The sequence below is a fragment of the Fistularia commersonii genome, chromosome 11, assembly GCF_037954325.1.
Source record: "Fistularia commersonii isolate RoL2024-O1a breed Wild chromosome 11, RoL_Fcom_v1.0, whole genome shotgun sequence".
Lineage (NCBI taxonomy): Eukaryota > Metazoa > Chordata > Actinopteri > Syngnathiformes > Fistulariidae > Fistularia > Fistularia commersonii.
This window is the reverse complement of record NC_141294.1, coordinates 8,133,210-8,158,597: the sequence shown is the minus strand read 5'-3', so window position 1 is coordinate 8,158,597 and position 25,388 is coordinate 8,133,210. Positions and strand designations below refer to the sequence as shown.

General features: G+C 38.3%; 3 protein-coding genes across 4 annotated transcripts in view; 1 reads left to right on the top strand and 2 right to left on the bottom strand.

Annotated features, from left to right (window-relative positions):
• cep192 (centrosomal protein 192) overlaps window positions 1-6,324 on the bottom strand; it is a 36,204-nt gene extending 29,880 nt beyond the window's left edge. Inside the window, exons 1-10 of the mRNA XM_086154823.1 lie at window positions 6,162-6,324; window positions 5,428-5,652; window positions 4,919-5,029; window positions 2,915-3,069; window positions 2,191-2,252; window positions 1,228-1,378; window positions 986-1,101; window positions 783-872; window positions 374-526; window positions 77-227 (exon numbers count right to left, since the gene is read on the bottom strand). Coding sequence (XP_086010949.1) covers window positions 77-227; window positions 374-526; window positions 783-872; window positions 986-1,101; window positions 1,228-1,378; window positions 2,191-2,252; window positions 2,915-3,069; window positions 4,919-5,029; window positions 5,428-5,600 — 1,162 coding nt within the window. The 5' untranslated portion in view covers window positions 5,601-5,652; window positions 6,162-6,324. The remainder of the gene's footprint in view (window positions 1-76; window positions 228-373; window positions 527-782; window positions 873-985; window positions 1,102-1,227; window positions 1,379-2,190; window positions 2,253-2,914; window positions 3,070-4,918; window positions 5,030-5,427; window positions 5,653-6,161) is intronic.
• A 1,979-nt stretch (window positions 6,325-8,303) lies between these two features.
• seh1l (SEH1-like (S. cerevisiae)) lies at window positions 8,304-14,488 on the bottom strand. Of its 2 annotated transcripts, none has more exons than XM_086154821.1 (9): window positions 14,273-14,488; window positions 13,838-13,888; window positions 13,335-13,481; window positions 12,944-13,155; window positions 11,838-11,936; window positions 11,594-11,734; window positions 11,345-11,499; window positions 10,369-10,522; window positions 8,304-8,559 (listed from the first exon to the last, which is right to left on the bottom strand). In XM_086154821.1, the coding sequence occupies exons 1-9, from the start codon at window positions 14,381-14,383 to the stop codon at window positions 8,382-8,384; spliced, it is 1,248 nt and encodes a 415-aa protein (XP_086010947.1). In that variant the 5' UTR covers window positions 14,384-14,488; the 3' UTR covers window positions 8,304-8,381. The 2 variants fall into 2 exon arrangements, with proteins under 2 accessions (XP_086010947.1, XP_086010948.1); XM_086154822.1 differs by lacking the exon at window positions 8,304-8,559 and adding an exon at window positions 8,614-8,937.
• Window positions 14,489-15,050: 562 nt separating this feature from the next.
• ptpn2a (protein tyrosine phosphatase non-receptor type 2a) lies at window positions 15,051-25,019 on the top strand. Its single transcript, XM_086154820.1, has 9 exons — window positions 15,051-15,255; window positions 16,503-16,593; window positions 16,676-16,776; window positions 16,913-17,011; window positions 17,800-17,937; window positions 19,849-20,058; window positions 20,370-20,531; window positions 21,937-22,136; window positions 23,216-25,019. Exons 1-9 carry the CDS (start codon window positions 15,199-15,201, stop codon window positions 23,403-23,405), a joined length of 1,248 nt encoding a protein of 415 aa, XP_086010946.1. The 5' UTR covers window positions 15,051-15,198; the 3' UTR covers window positions 23,406-25,019.
• The last annotated feature ends 369 nt before the right edge of the window (window positions 25,020-25,388 follow it).

Genomic DNA, 25,388 nt, shown 5'->3' with positions numbered 1-25,388 from the left:
TTGCAATTTTTTGAAATATAGAGTTCAGCAGAAAAAGTCGAAAATATAAGAAAAATTGAAATAAGATCAATTAAACCTGAGACAGGATGATTAATAACTTGACCCTCAGCAGATCTTCTGTGTTCAATCCCAGACTGAGATGGAGCTCTGCGGCCGTTTGAGGACTCATCATCAGAACTACCTCCCTCCAAACCAGGCCTGAAACTGGGATGATTACTCTCGCCAACCTGTACCAAGATATGGATGTTCACAAGTACACAATGCATTAAAGTCATCCCCACTTCATTTTACCTGACCTGAAAATATTATGAGGTTTACAGCTACCACAAGGGCATTAGGTGAGGTAGAGTGTTTTTTCATGACTGTTTCTGACCAGCTGTCTTGATGTGCTTGGCAGCAGCTGGGTTCTGATGGCACTGCTCATTCTTCGAGCAGACTCAGATTCATCCTCAGTGTCCTCATCACTGGCCGGACAGGAGTCCATACCAGTAGCAGCCAGGCGAACATCAGGCATCTGGAAATTGTCCTGATGAAATGGGCAAAGGATGATTTAAGAGACAGAGGTGCAAAGAAAAAAAGTCCAACATATTGATATACTTGTACATGCGCATTGCATAAATGGCAATGTAACTATGTTGCTCTGTTTATCTCCATCAAATATGGCTCCTGGAAGGTATTTTTTGGCACCCAGAAAAATCTGAATTAGAGCTGCCATACTTGCAGAAACCTATATTTCAAATAAGAGTGTTCAGTTTTATACTTGGGTTTGTGCGTAGTCTCACCTGTTCAAAGTCATCAAGGAACTGGTGTCTGTATAGTTCTGGCTCTGTAGAGCTTGCATTTGATCGGTCATCAGGTGCACCAAGAAGACCCTATGAGAAATATCAATGGTGGATTTGAAAGCTAATAATCAAATACAATTTACAGTGTGAGGGAAAAATCAACCAGGCTGGACACTGACAGGGTTGTCTTGGTTTTAACTTACTGATGCAGGGATCTCTTGTCCTTCCACTCGACCTCTCGGCATGGAAGGAGGCACCAGCTTATTGAAGTACAGCTCCAGCTCATCATCAGGCAAATTATTCAAATCTATGTCATCATCTGTGGTCAGACACATTATTGCTCAAATCGAAACACGTGTTCTGGACTTAATTACTGCAACATCTCAACCCTGTGAAATCAAAATTTTTATTTTGTGTGCAGACAGTAAACAATGCTGTCTATTACCTGTGATGTCACTGTTCACACTGTCCACAGACATGAGTTTTTCATTTGCCAAAAAACTGGAATTACTGCCACTAAAATGGTCACTCTCAACTCCTTCACTCTGCAAATGGTCTTCCTCAGATGGAGTTGGTAGGGTGAGACTCTTCATGGTCTGTTGATAAGAGAATGTAATTCGTAACAAATCCTGAAATTGAATATAAAGGGAAATCCAGCCTCACAGTGACATACCTAACCGAGCGTTCAAGTTGCAGTTTACATAAATACTTTTACCATACTCAGACAATATTATAAAGTTTAAGAGCATCTTAAAAAAATACAGACAGACAGACAGACAGGACAGACAGACAGGACAGACAGACAGTATGTACCTCTGTTTTTGAGTTTAGGTGACATTTCGTTCAGAAATGGTCATTATAATTCCAGCATGAATTTGACTGAATTTTTGGGATATAGCATTTGATGCCTACATTTCAATTAGCATGAACAAAATTCAGCAACCTACTTATACATTCTTGGTACAAGTAGGTTGTGATTTTTTTTTTTTTTTTTAATATCACAGTGGTCTTCAACCAAGACAATCTTTCAGGTCATCATTCGTGGATAGTGGATAGAAAAGAATTAACCATGCAAGAAGTCATGAAAAGCATAAGGGACTAAACTCATCTCATAACAGAGTGAAAGGAAACTATGTTTAAAAGAAGGAAATTGGAAAAATAATTGTGCAGCAAGAGTTTTAATGCAAACAGATCATGTCCATTTCTTTTACACAGCCCAAACTTATTAAGACTATCACTTATCAAAAAAAATACAAACCCTTTACCCTTGGAATCTCAAGTTGAGAGGAAAACCTTTTACATTGTGACATTCAAACACTGACCAAAACAAAATTGTAGAAATTAATACATAAATACAAACACAACTCAAATTGAATTGGAGGACCGATAAGCCATAATGGATACCTACTTTGACATCTGAACAATCTTTATGTCCAAACTGGGCAAATGTCAGGAGACCTGTAGACAAATCTGGAGGAAATAAATAAATTAAAAACATTTGGTAAGATTCAAAACATGGATTCATTGTGAAAAAACATTTTGTCCACTTTCATTTTGTGCTATGAAATATTCAAGTATGTGAGAAAGTACAACAAACTAGGAGTTTTATAAAGTAAGTTTTGTCTAAAACTAAATTTTCTACATTTTTATTTTCATGTCAAACATTTCCTGTCCTTTACAAAAATAAAATTTTACTTTTGTCACACATACATTTAATTTTCCTTACATGCTCAAAATGGAGTCGGCAGAAGCATACATTTAAAAAGGTCTACCTGTTTACATGACTCAGTTTCCCAAAATTGCTATAAATTATCTAAATTGCTATACAGCCCCAAAACAGCATTTAGTCGCTACATAGCAAACGAAAAAAAAAATGAAGCTAACAGAAACAAACAATGATATTTTTGTCTATTGACATCCACACTACAGTCATGCATTTACTTTGCTTAAATTCATCTGTAAGACTTTTCTACAATTTAACCCCTGAAACTGAAACAAACACTTTTCAAAAGATGTTTACACACATTAAAATGACCTTTTTCCATTGCTATTAAATGCTTTGCTGCCATGCAAAATGTGCTAAATGTGATGTTGCATAGTTTCCTTTGAGACAACAAAAATGAGAATCTTACCCGTTACAAGTTCTGTGTTCTGGCCATGGACTGAGCCCATTTGAGTGGGAAGCCCTGGCATAGAGCCTTGGTTCCTAGATTCAATCTCATCTAAATTTATCTTGACCAGCATGTCTGATAGGCGATGAGCTGCAATGAAGTCATCTGCCTTGTCCCTAAGATGATTAAAAAAATTCACAGATAAAATAGCATTGTTTATGATTCAGGTTAAGGTACATGTTTTGCTGTTAAGAATATACCAATACTACATACATGGAACAATATGGAATCTCTCCTCAATTTTGACTGTAGTAACTTCAGGATAAACTGAAAATCCCAAATTTAATTCAGAATTCCATACTAGTTTACTAATACAGCAGATATGCAGTATTATTCAATCATCTGCATTGAAACAATCTTAAATCTTGATGGGCTTCATCAATAAACTAAAAGCAGAAGAAATTGCATAAAAACAACCCTTTACACACTGTGAAGGAAATGGTTGTGACTAAAGATTCTTGTGAACAATAAAAAAAACAAAAAACATTAAGAATGGAAGACACTTAAGGATCATGAGGAAGAAATAAATAGTTATAATGAACAGCCTTGAGGATCAAATGCAACACTAAGAAAATGTTGTTAAGCCAGAACTGTAATTTACTGGAGCAACAGTGATTCTGTCAGTTTTGGACAAAATTGTTAATATCCGTATTCCTAAAGCATAACATTCTGCTGACTAATACTTACTTATAAACACCTGCATTATTCAGCAGACTTAAAAGGGGGACAAGGTGAAAAAGAGCATAGCTATGCACTCTGCATAGCAGTTTCATAGCAGCAATTTTACAGTATTTGATAGATGTTTGTTGAAAGTTTTAAGAGACCCTGGGTGTTTTCCTTCATACAAGCAAAAAATTGCTGTCTATGTGACTTTGACTGTTGAGTTTTTTAAGTTAACACAGAGTAAGTACAGCAATTCTCACTAAGCTCTGTGAGGGGGAAGAGAGCAGGCCTTGCCTCCTACCAATGTTGACCTGCTCTGCTTCAGAAACAGCAAGATGAAAAAGAACAAGACATGGAAGAAAAACATTTACATATATGTTTGTAAACAACTGATTAACTATAACTAAGCTCAGCCTCCTCAAAATTTCATGAAGCACAAAGGAATGGAGAAATGTTTAAAATGAACAGAGCCTCATGTGATAATGAGCTCTAACAGTAGTAATGGAAACAATACTCAAGTAATTACTATTGATACTGATGTCCTCTCTATTCAAAAAGTTTCACAAAACTTTGGTGCTGTGCAAGCAATCATATTAGCAATGAGAAAGGTTCACAACTTTGCAGCAGCTGATTGTGACCAAGCTGAACATCACACATGAGCCTGAAAGTCTGAATTGAATGACTCAATTGTCTAGTTCTTCCAGTGATGGCACATGAGTCTGGTAGCTTCAAAAAAACAAGGAGGTGAGTAACACACACACACACACACACACACACACACACACACACACACACACACACACACACACACACACACACACACACACACACACACACACACACACACACACACACACACACACACACACACACACACACACACACACACACACACACACACACACACACACACACACACACACACACACACACACACACACACACACTAAGTGTACTGCCCATATTTAAGTTCCTTGTTATGGGGATATTGATATTTTGGGTACAGGTGAAATGTGTAGTTTGTATTTTCAGTTAACCTTTTAACTTAAAATGTGTTGCAGAGATTTGATAAATCTTGTAATTGATCATTGAAGAAACCGTAATGATTTGCAAAAATGCTAACGTTGGAGCTAAAGACCAAATAAAGGGTATCATAAGCATCAAGGCAACATTGGGTAAAATGAGACTTTTCTGAGGAAAACCAGATTGCTTGGAAGTAATTCTGAGGTTCATGGTTGTGTAGCCCCACCTCAGAGACAACAATTATAAAACTTCTATGACTTAGAGCATGACTTTACTTACATGTCATCTTTAAAGCTGAGAGAGAACTTAGGCTTTTCACCTACAGATGGCTGCATGTCAGACAGTTGCTCCTCTCTGCTGACCAGATAGGAGGCTTCAACCAAATCCGCTCTTTGAATCATTGACACAAAAACTAATGTTCACATGACGGCTGATTATAAAACTTTACATCATGGTTAGTACATCAGATATAAGTTTACAGGACAAGGTGAATACAGACTCATGTTCAAAGCACATTCGCCTTGTCCTTGTAATTTAAGTGAAATTTGAGAGATTAAAAAAAGCACATATTCATATTGTTCCATTACAAGCAGGTATGACTAAAAGATGTGCACTGTAATTTATTTACTTACATATATTTGCAGATTCAGTAGCTTTACATGGTAATCAATCCAATTTAAGGAATGGGACTACGATTGGTGTTTCCCAAACGCTAGTCAAATGTGATTTAAAGTTGGTACATGATTGTTTATACAATTTACATGATTCAACCAGCAAAAAGTACCCACCTGTTGTCAGACTGGGGTTTAATTTTAGCAACTGTAGAGGCAGCTACTGGCAATCCTGGGCCTGAACCCAAAGTCACATTACCCAATGTGACACGTCCATCGGCACTATCCACAGACTTGCAGAGGAAACTGGGGAAAGCCTCATCTTCCAATTTGTAAAAACTGTCTGCCATTTTTTTTGAATTTGACAGGATGGCAGCCAACCGTGTGTTAAGGAAAGCCCATCTGTAAAAATTTACGAAAATTCAACCACAGGCAAGTTGCTTTTGATTAAATTACCTAGCAAAACTTACATCAACTCTGCCATAAACTGAAAACAATGGATGGCAAAACAAACATTCAATTAAAAAAATAGATATACTGTCATTGCCTTTTAAATGAGTAAGTAAAAACTGTAGAACAAGCATATCATTATGCGCATACGGCTGAAGTTTGATTGTGGACCTTGGTTACTTAAATAGTAATTGCATCAAAGCAATTAGCTAATTAATACGAGCTAATTTTTAAAGCTAGCTAATTGCTAAAAACAAATGGGCTTATCAAGCAAGCAAGTCTGAGCTAGTATCTTGGTTTGATCCGGACGGCAAACCATCAGACAGCAGAAAAAGTTTTTAAAAAGTTGAAAGGTTACTGTTGCATACCACTTGTTACATTTACAATGAGTGCCAATTTTAGCAGGATAGCACTAGTCAAATCCTAACGTACGTGAACTACTTTAGCTCGGTCCAACTCACATTGAATAACGCTAACGTTACTTCTGAAACGGGCCGATACAACGGTTCTTCTTCACTTCGAGTCTTCTCTTTACATATTTGTCCAGCCACGCTTTAATCTGTGGTTAAATTCCCCCAAAATGTTCGTCCTTGCACTTCAGGCTTGAGTTTTGGCAATAACGAAGGAAACACCAAAAGTATCGTGAAACTTGTAAGATAAGCGCAAGCAGCGCCTGAGCACTACAGGAAGCCCGCCGGATCGTCATCTTATCAGGGTGGGACTAGAGAAATTGTAAGAATTTGATTGGACAATCAATCGTAGAGGGCGGGATGTATTTTGTCGTGATTGGACGATATTTGTGTCATTCACCGAGAGTTCGGGCAATTTGAAGACGCGCGTAAACGTATCAGTCAATTGTCCTGATTTTCAACATCTTTTGCACACATAAATATTTGCGTTGTCATTTAAAGGGACGTTATCAAGAACTTCGTCTCAGCGTGATCACCCCTAGAGAATGAAACTCGTGTGGCTGTCATTCTAATTAAAGATGAGCAATACAGAATCCCACCAGTTGCCTTCCTGCCTGGGGGTTATTGTATCAAGTGTTCTACCAAGCAGCTGCGAGGGCGCATTAGTTAACAGACAGCTGCTTCCTGAAAGAATTGCCATCCCATGCATCCGAGGGTTTGTCTTCTGGTGAGGCATGACATTATATTCTTTATCGCCGTTCCCTGATATCGGAGCAAACCTCGGTATCAAAGTGAATCCTGGGGCCTTAACTGGAAATCCAGCGGCGCATCTGTGATAGCGGAGGAGACTCAGATACCACTGTTGATGCCTCATACGTCGACCGATGTTGGAAAAGGATATGTCTAAAATGTATCAGTTCCTTGCCTAAATCCGGCGGATGAATAAAGTGCTTTAAAAATAGAAATAAAACAGTCACTGTGCAGTCGCTCTAGAGGATTGTGGAAAACAGGTGGGCGTCGTGGCGTCACCCACCTTTTTGCAGACGTTTGCTTTGGGTTTATTGCAAATAATAGAAACAATAATACAGTAAGCGTGCCTTGTAACAAATAAACAAAAAAAAAAAAACAATATTTCCAACTACTTTGTCTTTGAAAAGTCATTAAAAAGCCTGAGAATAAAGGTGCATCAATATTTGGAGTTTAGGTGATTTAAATGAGATTAAATAAATCAATTCTAAAAGAGACGGGAAGCTCGTTAATTTGATCTAAAAGAGGAATGATGTGCTCCCCGTGTTAGTCAATAGTCTGGCAAAACAATAAGCCCTTATTTCTGGATCACCTTTTGGGGAACCAGCTTAAGGAGCATTGCATGATTCAACAAAAGCACTAGGTAATTTCTCTGCATCTTACTGTAAGCGGTATGTCAAGGACTTCAGCAACAATTGAGAGGGAAATGTGACATATAATTATAGTGAATATCTAATTTGTATGGTTGGTTTTGATTAATGATACCCAGAGATAAATCAGGAACTTTAAAATGCAATGTCACTTTGAATGACCATATAGTTCAGTGACTGTAGACATATTTTCCAGTGTATTTGGCTTACCAGTTGGAGTTATTTGCATGCTGGGCTTTTTAATTGACACAAACCACCAACATCACTACATCGAGGAAAACTTTTTTGTTTTTTCAAATGAAGCCCATTTGAAATGTAACTGGGCCTGTATAAGTAAGGAGAGTCTCAAAAGAAATGGATGGAATGCTGTAGTAATTGGTTCTAATGGAAAACTCAAAGCTTTTTCTAAATTTCATATGTATGTGTCCAACCAACGTTTTCGTTTTCGTTGGTGTTAAGCCATTCTTATCTATCTATATACCACCTGAACACTCTCACTCAAAACCGGGACCATGCTGACAAAACACAAGAAAACAAACTCAACAAAAAATTCAAACATCTGAAAAAGGACACAATGACGCCTACTTTTTTGCCCACCAGATACAGAATCAATATAAACTTGAGTGAATAGCTGTCTCTAGTTGAACAGAATTAACCTCTCTTTAGGTACTGATGTCTTTCAGAACTTCATCGATGTAAATAAACTTCATCGATGTAAATAAACTTCATTGTTTTTAAGACATAATTTTTCAACTTTTCTAGCTCACAATGGGGAGAAAACAAACAAAACGGGAGAAAAATAAAGACCTTTATTACAAATCAGTGTTTTTTGTAAGAGCAACCCTGATGTGTCATCCAATTAAAATACCCCAAACTACTGGCCTTCAGCTTCTGGTAAGGCCATAAGTGTTCTTGAGGAGAGACTGCGGGAGAGAGCCTGTTGCTGAGGCTGAATGGATTCAGCATCACACTGCTCTATGAGGAAGGAGGGAGGAAGCAGGTGACCATACCTGGTCCCAGCTCCGGGAGGATCCAGGGGGGGAAAGAAATACCTGCGGCAATAATGGATGGGAAAAGACAAAGACAATACATACAGGAATACAGAAGAAAAAAAGGAGGAAGTAGAAAATGAGAAATTAAGACCAGGGCAAAGGAAAGAATTATGAATACTCAGGGAAGAAAAGAGTGAGCAGAGAATGTCAGTGGTGGTGACAATTTTATTCTTTAAAAGGTGAAGGTCAAAACAGTGGAAAATACAAACAAATCAGAGACCTCAAACAAGGTATTTGGTGGTGGTGTATACAGTGTGGTAACGCAAGGGAAAACAATGGCTGATGCGGAGGAGACATTAGTAATAGGCAAGATGCTGGTATATCTTTGGAGAGTTTGGCTGCCGCAAGGGAGGGGCAAGGGGAGTTCTCTTTCCAATCCTGCATGCAACAAGCAATAAAATACCACATTACTGTATAAAAACCAAGTCAAAAAGACTTTTGTCAGTGCACGAAGTCAATGGAAAACCATTTTGCAAGGTGGGTAACAAATATTCTGTTTTAAAATTGTTAATTTTTAATAGCAAACACTTTCACGCAATACACATCTTATGTTGCTGAGGTTAAATGTAAGTTGAGACAAAACAATACGAGAGGTTAAGACAGAGGCATTAGGTACTAATTCAACAGGTTAAAAAACTGATCATAAATACAGCCATCTGTTCCCATCTCTTCTCCACATGTCAAAGAGTCTTAGCTAAACATTTGCAATGCTACCTTGAAAGTAAGATTATACATGTCACAGAGTGACTTGTTTGCAACATTGCAATTATACAGCAAAGGTTTGCAATCAAAACATCGATTTCAGAGCAAACCGATCAACTTATGAAATGATATTCTTTTATAACATTCATCCCCATTCCAAACACTGTGACAGTTCAAGTTTTGCCAAAGAATCTCTAACTTGTTTGTTCTTACAGGATCTGTATCTTAAATGTATAAAAATTGGCTATTTTTGCCAAGACTTGCAATTTGAGAGGAACACATTTTCTGGATGCAGTTTCTCCAGTTTGTTCTCAGAGAGCGAATTTCTGTTTTTTAACTGGAAACAAAAAAAGAAGGCTGAATGAACTGTTAATTCATCTATGCCTTTTTAGAAGTAAGCACATGTCATTTCTCATTCAAAAACAGCATATCACAGTAAGACTGCATAGCTAGACATGTGAAAGGCTGTATTCATACCATCCTTCATGTGTCTACATTATTTTCTAGTGTTATTACAGGTGGTTAATAAGGTTCAATCAAGCTTTCTTTTTACTCAGCAAAGAGTTTGGCAATAATTGCTCCAGGCTACATTGAAATCAAATACCAAAATGAGTTGAAAAATTGCCCAGTCTAGAGTTGAAAAAAAGACCAATAGATTAACATTTAAAAAAATAAAAATCCTATAGCAAAAATTACTATATTCTTACTGTGGAACATCAAAATGTTTCAGAAGATGGATAGCTCAGTCATTGCAATAATGGCCACATGGACTTTATACAGATGGGTTTATTTCACTTTATATTGCAAGAAAAGTCAGCCCAAACACTGATATTGCAATCTTGTAAAACATGCATCAGTATAAATCAAGATGAAATAAACTTCTTTATAAAAAAGAAGAAAGAAAATCGGAAAAAACACCTTCTCCATAACCAGTATGCCGTAATGATGGAAGCCAAGCTCTTTGCGTGAGTGTGATGTTGGTTCAGAGCGGCTCTGGGAGCGTCAGTGAGTTGCCAGAGTCCCACACAGCATGAGGCACAATGAGTTGTCAGTTTGCACAGGCTTGGGTCGGGCCGGACGAGTAGCATCAGGCGCCGCACCACCTACCTTCCGGCAGACATTCCGTTCAGGGCATTCTGGGAGATCTGTGCAGTGGAGCCCAGCACTGTGCTCATTGCTGTGGGCTGACCGGAGGAACCAGTCAGTGGGCTGCCATCCCCCTTCAGGATGCCAGTACACTTCCAGTTGTCCATGTAATTTGCTGTAGACATCATTAGGATTTAAGTGAATGTTGAAACCAGAGTACAGAAATTGTTCTGAATATTCTTCTCAATTCAGAATTGTTTTGTCATTCTCTGAAATTTTGCCTGGGTGGAATGCTGATGGGTGCTACAGTAACCTTTTCACAGCCCACTTATCCTTAGCATATGTTGATGCACATTGTAAAATGTTGTTGTAGCAACTGAAGTGTCTCAGCTTTTTAAACACAGTTCACCTCTGATCTGAGAGAATTCCAAAGTCTATGACAAGATTGTATGACTACCATAACATGGATGACTGTGAACCCTGACAGATACATTGGTTGGTAAAATAATTTCACCATATAGAATACAATATGTATCTGTAAGATCCAAGTAATTAGGTTGGTTATATGAAGAGCCACTATTTTTTGGGATTCAGCTGATTTTTTATTGTAGCCAGTTCCTTTATTGACTCAAATTCTGTAAATACAAGATTTCTAATGCATTTTCATTCACAACAGACTGGGATTAATAAAAATTTGGCCTCCAATTATTGATTTTTTTTTTTTACTACCAAAGCTAGCTATTTTTGATTTTTTTTTTTTTTTTTTTAAGAAAAGAAATATAGTGTGTTACTTGCAAGTTAAATTACAGAGAAGGTGGATGTTCAAACATTAAAATACTGGTACTGGGTGTGAAGTTACTTAATTTTGTTAAGAAACTTGTTACTGGATCATTTAGAACAATAGTTAATAAGAGGCCCAAACAGGGTCTGTATTTATTTGTACATTTAAAAAAAGACAAAGAAAGCTGAAGAAGAAGAGCTATATGGAGCCTCTCACCTTTCCAAAGGCGCACACAGCCATCATCCCCAGAAGAGGCCAGCAGAGTGCTGGTAATGTTCCAGCTGACACGCCACACCTGGGAGTTGTGGTTATCAAACTGAGCAACAATCTGCACCTCAAACTTGGTGGGTCCAGTAGAGGTGCTCTCCTTTCTGGATGATGATAGAAAAACTGCTATTTTAAAACTCACTACTGTTCTTCAAAGTACAAAGCTGCAGCTTTAAAAACTGATAGAAGAAGATTTACCTTATAGGAACCAGCTTAAAGATTCTGACATCTTTTGTTGCAATGGCAAGGACATGGAAAGATCTTCCCAAGTTTGGAGCAAATGCAATATCATGTACTGCATCTGTGATGGTCATCAGAGTTTCTGCTTTAGCATATTTCCTTCAATTGAAGTAAAAAAAAAACATAGAATGTTTCTTCAATAGCATCATTAGTGTTTTAATACAATCATTCCTAAGATAATAAAATAATGAAAGAGAACTACCGTGTGTTTTCATTGTATTCGTAGATTTGAACTTTTCCACCATATGTTACATTGCTGTCGTCGCTCCCTACCGCAAACATTGGCGGGTGAGCACGTGAACTGGTCAATAGGGAGGGGGAAAAAAACAACAAAAAAACAAAAAACACTGATTAGACTCAAGCATTACCACAGGGGCTTAAAGATCAAAGTTAGGAGTGGATCTGCAGAAAGGCAGAGGTTTACAAAAGGTTAAATGTCCAGACTTTACCACCAGGATCTTTAAAACAGTTTTTCTTTTTGAATTCATTTTTGTTCATATTGGTTTCCACATAAAAATGCTACATTTCTTTCATAAACAAAGCAGGATAAAAGCAGATTAGATGTGACTTCTATCAAAGTTAAATTATATAAGACTGAAAAAAAATCCTGAAAACTACCTAGAAAGTCAAAATCAAATGACGCAAAAATTGCAGAGTTTAAAAAAAAAAAGAAAAACAACTGTTCAGTGCATACTTGAAATTCTAACATATTTATTACTCAAATGCATTAAAATAGAAAAATGACAAGCTATAATATATATTCTACATATGTCCAATATAAAAAAAAATGTAATTTAACTATTCAATAAATCTGTCCTGAGTGCATTGAACTGTTAGCTCCATGTCGGTGATTGAAAAGAATCTTGAAACTATTTGTTGGTTACATCAGCCCTGGGTTTGTTCCACCATGAAGCTATAGGAGGATTTTTAATTATGGTATTTTAAACCATAATGTATTGGTTTTCCATAGTAGTCTGCTGGTGCTGCTGCTTCTCTGCTTTATCATAGAATCAAACTGTATTTGTCTTCATTTTCAGCATTAAAGTTATTTTATGAGTGACACAGCTAGCTTGTGAATTTCATTCTGCTGATGAAAATCAATCATGCATTAAGATTTCTGGTTACACCTTTTTTCAGTGGCGTACTAAACCAGCAACAGGCTTTCCCTGACTAGAATAACAAAAGAGAAAGGGTACATCTGATTACATAAATGAAAATTCCATGAATTGTTAATCCAAAATTGATCAGACATAAAACTATTATTGTAATTGTGCTAAATCCTTATCTACAGCCACCTCGTGGTCTAACCTGGAGGGATTCCAAGAGATGCAGCTGCAGCTGAGCTTGCACGATATCTCATGCTGCAGGGACCACTGACTCAGGTTCATGACATCAGGGGCCTCGTAGATCCTCACAACTCCATCCGCAGAACAGGTGGTCAACATCAGGCCCATGTGTTTAGGGGCAAACTTCACATCGGTCACTGAAGTTCTACTGTCAACCAATGTGGTTCTTTTTATCTACAAAAGACATGGTGCACATGGTTCACGACAAATGACTGTAAGCATTTGGAATAAGTCAGTAAAGTACAAGAATCCACTGTTTATTGAATATCATTTCATGGAAATATAAGACACACTGACCAGATAATCTATATATGATTCCCTACCGATGAAGAAGACCCATTGATTGTACTCACCCAATGGCTCAGTCCTCTCTGTTTGTCATTTGACTCCCCTACAATCTCCTCCCAGACAGCCGCTGTCCTGTCAAAGGAACATGAAGCCAGAACCTGGCCAAATTCTGGATGGGCCCAGGTCACTCGCCACACTGACCCACTGTGTGTCTGTGGAGATACACAAAAGCCTTTTTCAACTCAAACAGGACTCAGGAGCTGTAGAATTCTTCTTCTTCTTCTTGTCCTTTCAGCTTTTCCCTCCAGGGTCACCACAGCAAATCAACCTTCTCCACCTAACCTTATTCTCTGTATCCTCCTCTCTCGCACCAACTAACTCCATATCCTCTCTCACTACGCCCATAAATCTTGTATTTGGTCTTGCATTTAATTGAATACCAGAGTTGCAAGAGGATTGAAATTACAGTTGATTTAATTTGCAGCAATCTCAGCACCCTAATCTATCCAGCGTGTGAATAAATCTGAATAATAACATGTAAGAAGTTGCCATTGGTTAGTTGTGTCACCTTCCAGCTGGCTGTGCAGTGCCACTCTCCATTTTCACTTTTGTCCCAGACCTGAGGAATGAAAAAACAATCTTAAAATGCGTACTGTCACGAAGGGACGTGCATATTGCCCGAGTGTAATTATGCAGCAGAATATTGTAACTTTAGTTAAGTCGTAGTTTAGTCGTAAATCTGTCTTTCTCCGGTCCAAGACACGCCAGTGTTTACATCTGTCCTTCAATGCGGTAAAACCAAGTTAGCTTAAATGCTATAAGAACGTGGTCGAAACTAGGAATCGCCGAGCCCAACCTCGGTTTCATCAGCGGAACGGGTAATATATTTAAAAAAAATCAACAGTTAACAATTGACACTAAATGTAATTTAGTTAACGCAACAGGTTTGTTTGCAGGCAAGCTTGGCCGGTCCCTGCTAACATTAGCATGGCAGTGGACTTACCTTCACACTTTGGTCACTAGAACAGGTCGCCATTCTACGGCCGTGGAAATCGTATGAAACATCGTGAATTAGATCCTTGTGATCTGCTTGGATACTACGTGCGACAAACATGTTTACAATTTCAATTGAATTCAGCACAAAGCTATTGCCGCTTGCAGGCCCGTCATAACGCGTGTGAGTGGAATGACGTTTGGCGGGTCTCGTAGTGTTTAGAGGCGTGCGTGTGCACGTGTGTGCCATTGGGGGGCGCGTTCACGACAATTCCGCCGGAGTCCATCAAGGGTTTTTAAGTTTTTGGCACATTTTCCTTTAAATTGAGACATCTAACCTCCCACATAGCGACTCGTTATTAGTTAAATTTAGGTCAAATTAAAATTGATTTAACTCATCCAGGGTTTTTATGTATCGAGTTGCATACCAGGTTGCCAGGTTGGCTACACTTTCGTCTTCAACTACTAGTCAAACCTAATCGATGATCGCTGCAATTAAATCAACATTTTTTCTATATATTTTTTTAAACCTGTGTCTATAATTCCTCTTTATAAATACCGCATGCCATCACAAACACACAGCGAGGGATGCTAATGCTAACATTAAATAATGGTTATTTCACTTAAATAGCTATACAGTTTAATATATAACATAAATTGATTTAAAATCAAACAGACAAAAAAACGTACAAAATAAAACAATCAATGATAAAATATTGTGGACTGCTCACGGCGGTGGCTTATCTACAGAACTGGCAACCCGACTCAGTCAGCGTGCAGTATTGTGTTGGAGCAGCAGGCTGACTCCCCGCAGGGATCCCCACGGTTACACAGAAGGTTGTTTAGATGGCTGACAGAGAGGAGTAACTTGGTGAACGGCGCAGCTACCATTCTGTGAGCACCCAGAAAGTACCTCAGGTTCCTCTTTCTAATACAATGGAGCAAGAATTTGAAGACATCGATGCGTCCGGGAGATGGCAAAACATTTACAACGTAAGTCGGTACACTGGGCCTCGCGTGTTTCTATGACGATCGCTTGCTAACTTACTTAGCTAGCTAATTTGATGGCTGGCCTCTTACTCTTCCAGTTTTCTTCATATGAACGGTCATTTCATGGCGGAACCCTCATTTGTGACGGCATAAAGAGCATACCGCACCGTGTAAATTTCACATACAGTCCCGTGCACTTAATAAATACGAGTGCGAAATTTGTAGTCCGCGGTGTTAGTGCCTGACTTCCGTAGCTAGGACGCGTGCAAACGTTCAGTTCATTTGAGCTCAGTTAGCAGTGGCTGGCCAACGCCAGCAAACACCAGCTGCAGTTTCTGAGAACTCAGCATCACCAGGACTTCCAGAGAATAGCACACGTGTTACCGCCGGCTGTCTCGGCGAGCACAGCATTCTGTTTATAACATTTCTGTTCCGGTTTATCTTTGGTTTTGACCCTGTATCATGTCGCCTCTACCAGCAGAAACAGGAGACCTTAGTTAGGCTTACCCTTATTCTGCTGGGACTTTTAACGATAGGCATATTTCAAGGACATTAGTAATAATTCGTTTATTTGATGCAATGCAGATTTCTATAATAATAATAATAATATAATAATCCATCCGATCAAAGATAGAAATAATGTGTAATTTCTTAAATATTATCATAAGCCAACATCAAAACCTCCAGGTGTGTTACAGTTCAAGGTTTGTCTTGGCAAAACTCCAAACTTTCAGTAGACCATCTGTCCTGTTAAGCGTGGGAAACATCAAAAACTCAACCATATGATACAACAACTTATGATATCAAAGTAGTAATATTTATTGATCTCAGAATATTATTGCTATGCATGTCAAGATATAACCTTTTTCCATGTCCATGTCTTATCCTCAAATGAATGAAATGTTTATGTTGTCAAATAATGTGCCAAGTTTGTATTTTTGTCAACAGCTTATGTGCATTGCTGTAAAATATAACTGTGAGCAAACAAATGGACTACTTTTGTAATAACCATATATATATATATATATATATATATATATTGTTTTTTTTATGTTTAGGATGAATGTAAGGGTATTTTTAGTGGGTGATTCTTTGTCCAATATGCAAAACCGTTACTGCCTACATTTTTTTTTTATCTTAAGCTAATCTACCGTCCCCCTCAATATTTCCAGGCATCTGTAAATTCTTTGTCGTATGTGCACCAGACTGTCTAGAAACTCCTTTAATGTTTGTCTTTTCTCGCCCAAAAGGAAGTCCGAAATCAAGCTTCAGAATATCCCTACAAAGTGGCAAAACTTCCAGTGAATCGGAATTTAAACCGTTATAGAGACGTCAGTCCTTGTGAGTTTCTGGATTAAGTAGAATTTGTTGTATTGCCAGCTACATCAATGTAAATGCCCATTTACTTTTTTGTCTTTTTTAGATGATCATAGTCGGGTGAAACTTGGAAATGCTGAAAATGACTATATCAATGCAAGTTTAGTCATGGTGGAAGAAGCCCAAAGAGCTTACATACTTTCTCAGGTGAGGCGTTTTACTACACAGAAGCAGCGTCAATGTAATAAGTTTGCAGGCTGCATAAAATGGCTGTGATATAAAGGTTTTGTTTTCGCGTACTGTGTGGAGCATTTCTCTTCTTGTTTATTTTTTGCATCTCTAGGGGCCTTTGAGGAATACCTGTGGTCATTTTTGGCTGATGATTTGGGAACAGTGCTCCAAAGCTGTTATAATGCTCAATCGAGTTATTGAAAAGGGATCTGTGAGTATTTGTGGACATCCATACACTATATCCCTTTTGTATCTTTCAAAATATCTGAAGCACAGTTTAGGTGCTATGATCAATATATATTTATATATAATACATCTATAATTTGAAACTAAGCTGAGTACAGATACTTGCTCACAATCAGAATGAAAGAAAAAGATTGACACAACCCATATCCACCCTCTCCGGATGGATATAAAAAGAAAATTGATTCCTTTAAAAGAAAGGGTTTGGGCACATGCTTCCAAGTGTCTGAATTATTTCTCTTAACATTTTCTTTTAAAAGGCAAAGCTCACACATTTGTACAAAAAATATATAACGAGGGGGTGACCGAGAGTGAGCATGTTGAAAATTAGGGGAAAAGTACTAGCTTAAGTTTCCATAGTAAACTTCATATAGGTTTTTGTGTGTGTGTGTTTTTTTTAATATAATTTTATGATTCATAGAGACTTGTAACATATCTTATGTTTTATGAAAATTATTCCAAGTGAGAACGTCTTTATAACTGTCTCATGTAATGTCATTGAGAGTCTAGTGCATTTCATTCATTTTATATGGCTTGGAGCCTCTTAACATTTTAAAAACTTGTGCAAATAAGCAGCTATATCATGTTAAGGACATAATAAAACTAAAACAGCATGGACTATCAAGGTCCCAAGCAACCGCTTTTCACTTTTGATTTTCATTTGCATCCGTGGGTGGGTTTCCAGAAAAAGGTGGATTGACTAATTTCATGGAATAAAGCCTGCGCATGTGAGTTAATTTATTCCCCTCTTAACAGGAAAAATGTGCACAGTACTGGCCAACCACAGAAGAACTACAGATGGCTTTTTCAGATACTGGGTTTGTTGTCAGGCTACTTTCAGAGGAGGACCAGTCATATTATACCATCCGGGTGCTCGATCTGCAAAATACAAAGGTGAGCATGAGTGTCAAATTCCTAGAAAATTAAAACTTTTTTTAAATTTAATGGTGTGCACATTTGCCATATTCAGGCAAGGCGTGAAGCGGAACTAAAGTAATTTTACTGGGCAAATTTAATTGGCGCTGCAGAATTCCAAATGCACAAATTATCTATGAGGGTATATTTACAACTGACAGATTGTATCAGCTCATGCTGAAAATCAGCAACACAAGTATGGTGGTCATCAGAGAACTTTTTAGAAGTGGAGTAATACCAGCAGGATGCATTATGAACTGCTAAAACATATTTATGATCAACTTGATCATCTTTATTTCACGTCATATCTCTTTGGTTTCTGCTCCGTTAATCATATGACTCTCTGGTTCCACCCATGAGCTTGAATGTGCTTGCTTGAATAACTGTAGACACATTTAAAGCCGCTATTAGTAAATCAGCTCCTGGTTAGCGCCAATGTGTACACAGGTAGATGTCAAGCTTTGACAAGCATAAGCAAAACCGTCCAAACTTATTTTATTTATCACATTCACTTTTTAATGTTTTTCTTTGATTAGATTCAACTTCATTGTCATCACACATGTACTGGTTCAGGGCGATGAAGTGCAGTTTAGCATCTTACCAGAAGTGCAAAAAAGCCAGTGCAGCTATAATCGATAAATTAACAGTTTATACGTGGTATGTAAGTCAATAATTGGCTAATGATTTACAGATTGGGTACTATGACTATGAACATATACATACGGAAATGGGCATTAGATGTAGAAGACTATGGGCAGGAACTATGGACATAATTTACAAAGGGAAATGTACAGATGACAACTTGTGCTATGCAAAGATAGGGTTGAATGTCACATGAGATCCCTTATGTGCATAATATAGACAGTCCCTACCTTGGGGTTTTACTAAACTAGTTTAGGTGTGTGTGTGTGTGTGTGTGTGTGTGTGTGTGTGTGTGTGTGCGTGTGCGTGCGTGCGCGTGTGTGTGCGTGCGTGCGTGTGTGCGTGTTTTGTAGGGGTAGTGGTAGGGGAGTACAGGTGCTCCCGTCATCATACCGAGCAACAGATGTGTTGGAATTCAGCACTACTGCTGTCACTAATTAAGAATGCCTTTCGACATAAACCTGCTGCTGGTTCAGGCCGAGACCAGGAATCTTGCGTGCAAGTGCTCTGTTGCTTCATCCAACATTTTTGAAAATTTACTGTCCCTTAAAGCAAGAATGAATTATTTGCATTATACAGCACAACAGTTTAAACATTGTCTGTACTAAAATCACAGATGAGAAGAGGGACCCCCCTCATCTTTAGCAATATACACTCCATTATATGTCTATATGAATTATTTATCTTGTCATATCAAGAGAAATTGCTTTCACTCTCAAGATCTTCGAACAGTATTTGAGCTTCAGTGATTTCATTAGGAAGGGCTGTATTGCACTCTCAGACACTCAGTTGGCTTTAATTAATCACTTAGCACTCCAGCATCCCTGCAACAGACTCATTCTCACTCACAGTAGTCTAAACAATGTCATCCACTGCTGTTTCATTTCCTCTCACTGTTCCATTGGCCTTCAGCCAAAACCTATGTAAGATGGTGTGAAGTATGCTGAAATAAGCGTATTCTCCATGCATTCTCTGTAGATATTGATAATTGTGGTGAAATGGCCTACATGTGATTATAGATACAACATTAATACACTAGGCTCTATGGTTTGCTTATAATGGCTTATAATGGAAATATTTTATAAAACTGCACTTTTTGCAGGATGAGTTCTGTTAAAGTCTTGAAGGTCTTGATCTTTGTTAAGGAGCAGTGTTAATTATGTGTAATGTTTCATTCATGACTTTTGGGGGGCCTCAAGTATCTATAAGTCTCAACCTCTGGCTAATGTCACTCTTTTTCTGTCATAGACAGGAGAGTCCAGGGAGATTTATCACTTTCACTACACGACATGGCCTGATTTTGGTGTCCCAGAATCTCCTGCCTCCTTCCTCAACTTCCTCTTCAAGGTTCGGGAGTCGGGCTCACTGGGCCCGGAGCACGGGCCCTCCGTGGTGCACTGCAGTGCTGGGATTGGGCGCTCAGGGACATTCGCCTTGGTGGACACATGTTTGATCCTGGTAAGAGCAGCAAATTGTGATAAGGCAGAGATGATCAGAAAAAATTTTGACCTGTATTAAACCTTTAGTAAACCTTTATAGGTGTTGAAATGCTTAGGATAGGTGTACTGTATAAAAAAAAAAAATATATATATATATATATATATAATATATGTATTATTTTTATTTTTTTTCAAGAAGGGCATACGAAAAAAAACCTTCCACTACATAAAGTATTTACTAATATACTCTGTTTTTCAGTGTTGGAAGTATGATATTCACACATACCAATTCTCTGCTGTATTTTCAACCTGCTTCCACGGCTGTTGCAGATGGACAGGAGGAAGAACCGATCATCTGTGGACATCCAGAAGGTGCTGCTGGATATGAGAGAGTACCGCATGGGTTTGATCCAGACATCTGACCAGCTGCGTTTCTCCTACATGGCTGTCATCGAGGGAGCTCGACTCATTGTGGCCACCAATCGAACACAGGTAAGGTTGCACATGGCGAATACCCCTGGCTTGGTTATGGCAAATTTTGAATAAAAATGTCTAGCTAATATTGCCTGTCTTTATCACACTGAGAGATTCTCTGAGCAACCGTGATTATTTCCTGCCTGTGTGTAAAATAGAAGTACAGGGCCAGAAAAAACTTGATTACTTCACAGGGAAGTTAAACCTATAGCCTGTTGCCTCTTCATCACTTGTCCCTGCTTCGACTGATTCTAGGATTCAGTGTAGTATTTCAAACTAGAGGTGCAACAAATTGATCAGACAGCGACCAAAATTGGATCCTCTGGAGCTTCATGCATGCTGGTTCCTCATCCCCATTGTTTGAAAGTACAAGAATAAGTACTTCCACACAAAGCACACAGCAACACAGTCATAAGCCCTTTCCCACCCAGAAAGAAGGCCAGGAAATTACAATTTACAAACCAAAATTAACAACCACCAACAATTTTGTAATAACTGAAGGCAGCAGTGCACGCCTTTCAAGTATAACCATACTTCAGTACTTTTGAATTAAATTTGATCACTTTAAGAGTTATTTAAAAAAAAATCCATCATATAGAAGAAAATCAGAAAAATCATTTTGCAAATTCATTGGATGCCGATCTAACATTTAAAGCGGCTGAGAAATGAAAGTTATTGATTTGAAGGCTTTTCAAATCACAGTTTCCTGAGAGCACTTTCAAATTCAACAAAGATTTCCCCACTGAAATTCTTTCAATGATGTAGAATTCTTTTTATCTGCAGCCCCTTAAAACAGCATTTGTTTCAATGAAAGTACTGTCTGATTGCTCAGATGTGTTGTAGAGGGATATATATATATAAAATGTATTTAATTTTATGAGAAAACTAAATGCTTAATTTAGAATGTGGAGCAGCTGAGGGCATTGGGAATGAGGGTTAAGGCCTGTGCTAGCTTTAGCCAAAGCAATGCTTCTGAGTCATCATGCCTTGCATGGTACTTATTAGTCATGTCTTTCTTGTTTTCTGAGTGGCAGATATTAAGTAAAACCGTAACATTTAAAGGAGTCAACACAGCCTCCCCGCGATGAGTGCATAATAATTTTGGATACCTCTTGTGCTTTGCCCTGATCAGCTACCAATATCTGCATATCTGCATTATATGGGTCCTATAAAATAATTTTTTAACAGATTGTAAACTGCATCCAACAACTGAGGAGAAGTGAAAATAATTGTTTGTGTGTGTTTGTGCATATACTGTTATTGAGCTCACAAGAATATTTTATTTCTTTTTCAGTTCTTTTTGTCCACCAATGTCTTAACAAATGTTTCAGCCATTACGAAACACCTTTAGAAGGTATAAATCAGACTGCCATGCATTTGTGCTGCGGTCTTGAACAGCAATTTGTATTTTTCCTTGGTGCAGAACACAGAGAGAGTGATGGCCAAAGATGACTCAGAGCCCTGCCTAGCCCCTCCACCACCTCTTCCCAGATCTCACCTCAATGACATCAAGCCTAATGGGCAGCCAGGATCCTGCCTGGAGCAGCAGTCCACCTTTGGAGACCACCAGACTGCAGAGGAACCAGCCTGGCAAGAGCACATTGAGACAGACACCCCTGCATGGTATGAAACGTGACACATTATTTGCTCTGAAGTAATTTCATTAGGTTCAAACTGAAGACATTCAATAGATTCAAAAACAACAAATGGAACTTTACCGAATACAACTTTTTTTTTGGACAAACAAGCCTTTTTCAATGCAACAAATGCAAAGTTCACACTGATAACAGTAACTGCATTATAACTTCCGTGCTGTAAAAAAGGCGTATGAGAAATCCAGTCAGCAACAGTGGCTGTTATCACAAGTGAATAGAGGTCATAGCTTCCCCATGCATTCAGGGATTAGTATCAAGTCTTACTGATATCCAGATGTGCATTATAGGGATTTTACAGTAGCCTTGTCAATATCACAATATTGTTGGCATGTGTCAAATCATTCAGAATTTTATATTGTGACGTAACAGTACTGCATGCAACCCTGGCTGATCTTAAATGCACTTTATGTGCAGTGTCAGTTGTTTTCCAGACCAGGGTGACGTGGAAGTAAGAGAGACAGAAATTGTGAATGCTCTTTATGACCATGCATAAAGGGTCTGCCGCTATTTGGTTTTATTTGCTATAATGTCAGGCCTGTGAATTGTGTAAAAGGAACACAGAGTATGTATTTGAGGCTAAATTCAAAGTTGATGCAAATTCTAGCATTGGTAGCCACTTTCTGCGTCCATGAATATCACCTTCCTTAACTTCTTCACAATCCCAAGTGCTTGGTGATCTTCTCACATGTATAATGGCTTTTTTTTTGTCTGTGCTGTCTTTGCGGTTTTTATGTGCTTGTTTTCTCTTAATTAATAAGAGCCTATCCAATTCTTCTGCAGCAAGTTAACTACCGTTAGTTGCCTCCTTTTACTGGGGGGGATGATCTGCAGAAATGGCTCATTGTATTTGCCAAAACATTTTTTATGTCAGCAGAAGTCAATTTAAAATCAAATGAAATTTTCCGCAATCAGTAAAATTGTGCCGAGATGTTGCATAAGTAACTGCAAAGTCAGGTAAAAGTTTATGGCCATTTTGTACAGATACATTTGTAATAATTTTACTCTTTTTCGCCATTTGCTGACTTCTTGTCCCTCACTTTGTTTTAGTGTTCGAAAGCGTCACCGGGAGGACAAGATCGCCAAGATGTCGGAGAGAGTTCAGCAGATCAAACAGAAACTGAAGGACTCTGAGAGAAAACAAGCAAACTGGCTCTACTGGCGACCCATTCTTCTTAATGTGGGTGCTGGAGCGGCCCTGGCTATGGGCCTGCTGGTGTGCTGGATGTACTCCCAGTGAAGCACTCAGCCACTTAAAACTGACTCTCTATTTGCACCAGTACCTGGGATTAGGTACTTCTTTAAGTAGCTTTAGATAGTAATATTTGCATAACTGAGGGTATTTATTTCTTAAAGTCAAAATGCAGGAGCGCTAGATCAAATGAGTGTGTATATTTTTCATAGAAGATCTTAACTAAACTAGCAACATCTCAGGATCTCGGTGCCAGCACGATGATTTAATTTTTTTCTCTACCTTGTCACTGTTGATGAATGTACTGTATCATAGCAAATCCCTTCGAAAGGTGCAGTACAAAGAAAATATTCTGACAGTTTTTAATTCTTTATCGTAATGGTCAGGTTTGTGTGTGTGTGTGTGTGTGTGTGTGTGTGTGTGTGTGTGTGTGTGTGTGTGTGTGTGTGTGTGTGTGTGTGTGTGTGTGTGTGTGTGTGTGTGTGTGTGTGTGTGTGTGTGTGTGTGTGTGTGTGTGTGTGTGTGTGTGTCATCTGTGAACATGATTTTCAATTCAAAATAGCTTCTGTTGACTGTCCATCCTACCATAGATATGTAGGAAGCTGAAGCTGGGAGTTTTTTTTTTCCTTTTCCTGTAATGAATTTTGTGCATGCAATTAAGAGTTTTTCCAAAGCTTGTTCTTCCATTCACATTTAGCAGGGCATCCCAGAATGGACACATACAGTATATATTTTTATGTGACTGGACACTTCATGGAGATCTGCCTTGCTGATGTCTTTTTTTTCCATTATATAAGAGGACATTTTAAGGTGTAAGTCATATGGCTCCCACATCTGTCGGGCTATATCACCATTTAGTGTGTCTATTTTACCCACTGGATGGGTTCATGTTGTATGTTTTTCAGGTTCATCCCACTGTTGCTCTTGAAGAAACCAAAGCAAACCTGTCCGTTTTAGGGAGGGATGCAGCCAGACCAGCTGGTTATTGATGAATCCTTGTACTCCTATTAGGTTGAATGTATATTCTGTTGCATCCGTGACATAAGTGAAGCCTGCAATACAAATGATAGCGGTGCCTCACTATTGCATGCAAATTCTCATTTTAAACAACCTCTCCACATTGGTTGTCAAATGACCAGGACCAATTTTAAAATATAATAGTGCAATTTTACAAGATTGAGCATTGCAAGGTGGTTTTAAAAGCTTTGGTGAATGATTGCAGACTTAAGTAGTTTGCCATTAAACATAGTTTTCAATGTGCCTTGATGTGAGTTCAATGGAAATGCTCCTTGCATGATCAGTACACAAGCAGGTTTACATGAGCTCCTGTTTCCCCCATTAAACATAGATAATGTTTGCACTGAGCGACAAAGTGGAGGAGTTATATATAATCAGTTATTTCATTTGCATGGACTGACTCCTGACATGAAATGCTGTCTTAATTGGATAGTTGCCACAGTCATCTACTGCTTTTACTCCATTTTCATTTAACCCAGAAAAGAAATGTTAAATAAGGACATTCCATTCATTCTTTTTTTTTTCTGATAACACTGCAGCTTGGTGCCCTGCTGAGCCGCACTAAGAATGCAACATGGTGGCTAGATTGAGAGAAAAAAAACATACTTCTTGAATAAAAAAAATAAAAAAAAACTTTTTACCAAACTTTGTCCTGGTGTCTTTCTTGAAACCAGTGTGGGAACATCTCTTTTGCTCTAGTTTTGCTCACTTTCTCACTATCACTTCTATTGCAGTATTGTTACAATTTTATTCTGAGTAAGAGCTAAATCAATGCAGGCAGACAGGAGGCCTCTCCCTGTGGATTCAAGGAACTGATTCAATATTTCAAGAGGAGGCCTCTCTCATATTGACTGCTAGAGTAATTTAATTTTCTTCTCTCTAGGATGAAATTGACATGTGCAAAGAAGGGAGTCACTTGTTTAGCTCCATGCTTAAAGAAGAAATGAATGGATTTAATTCATATCTCTTGTATTAAAACCTCCATTTATTTCTTGGTTTTAGCATCATATGGTT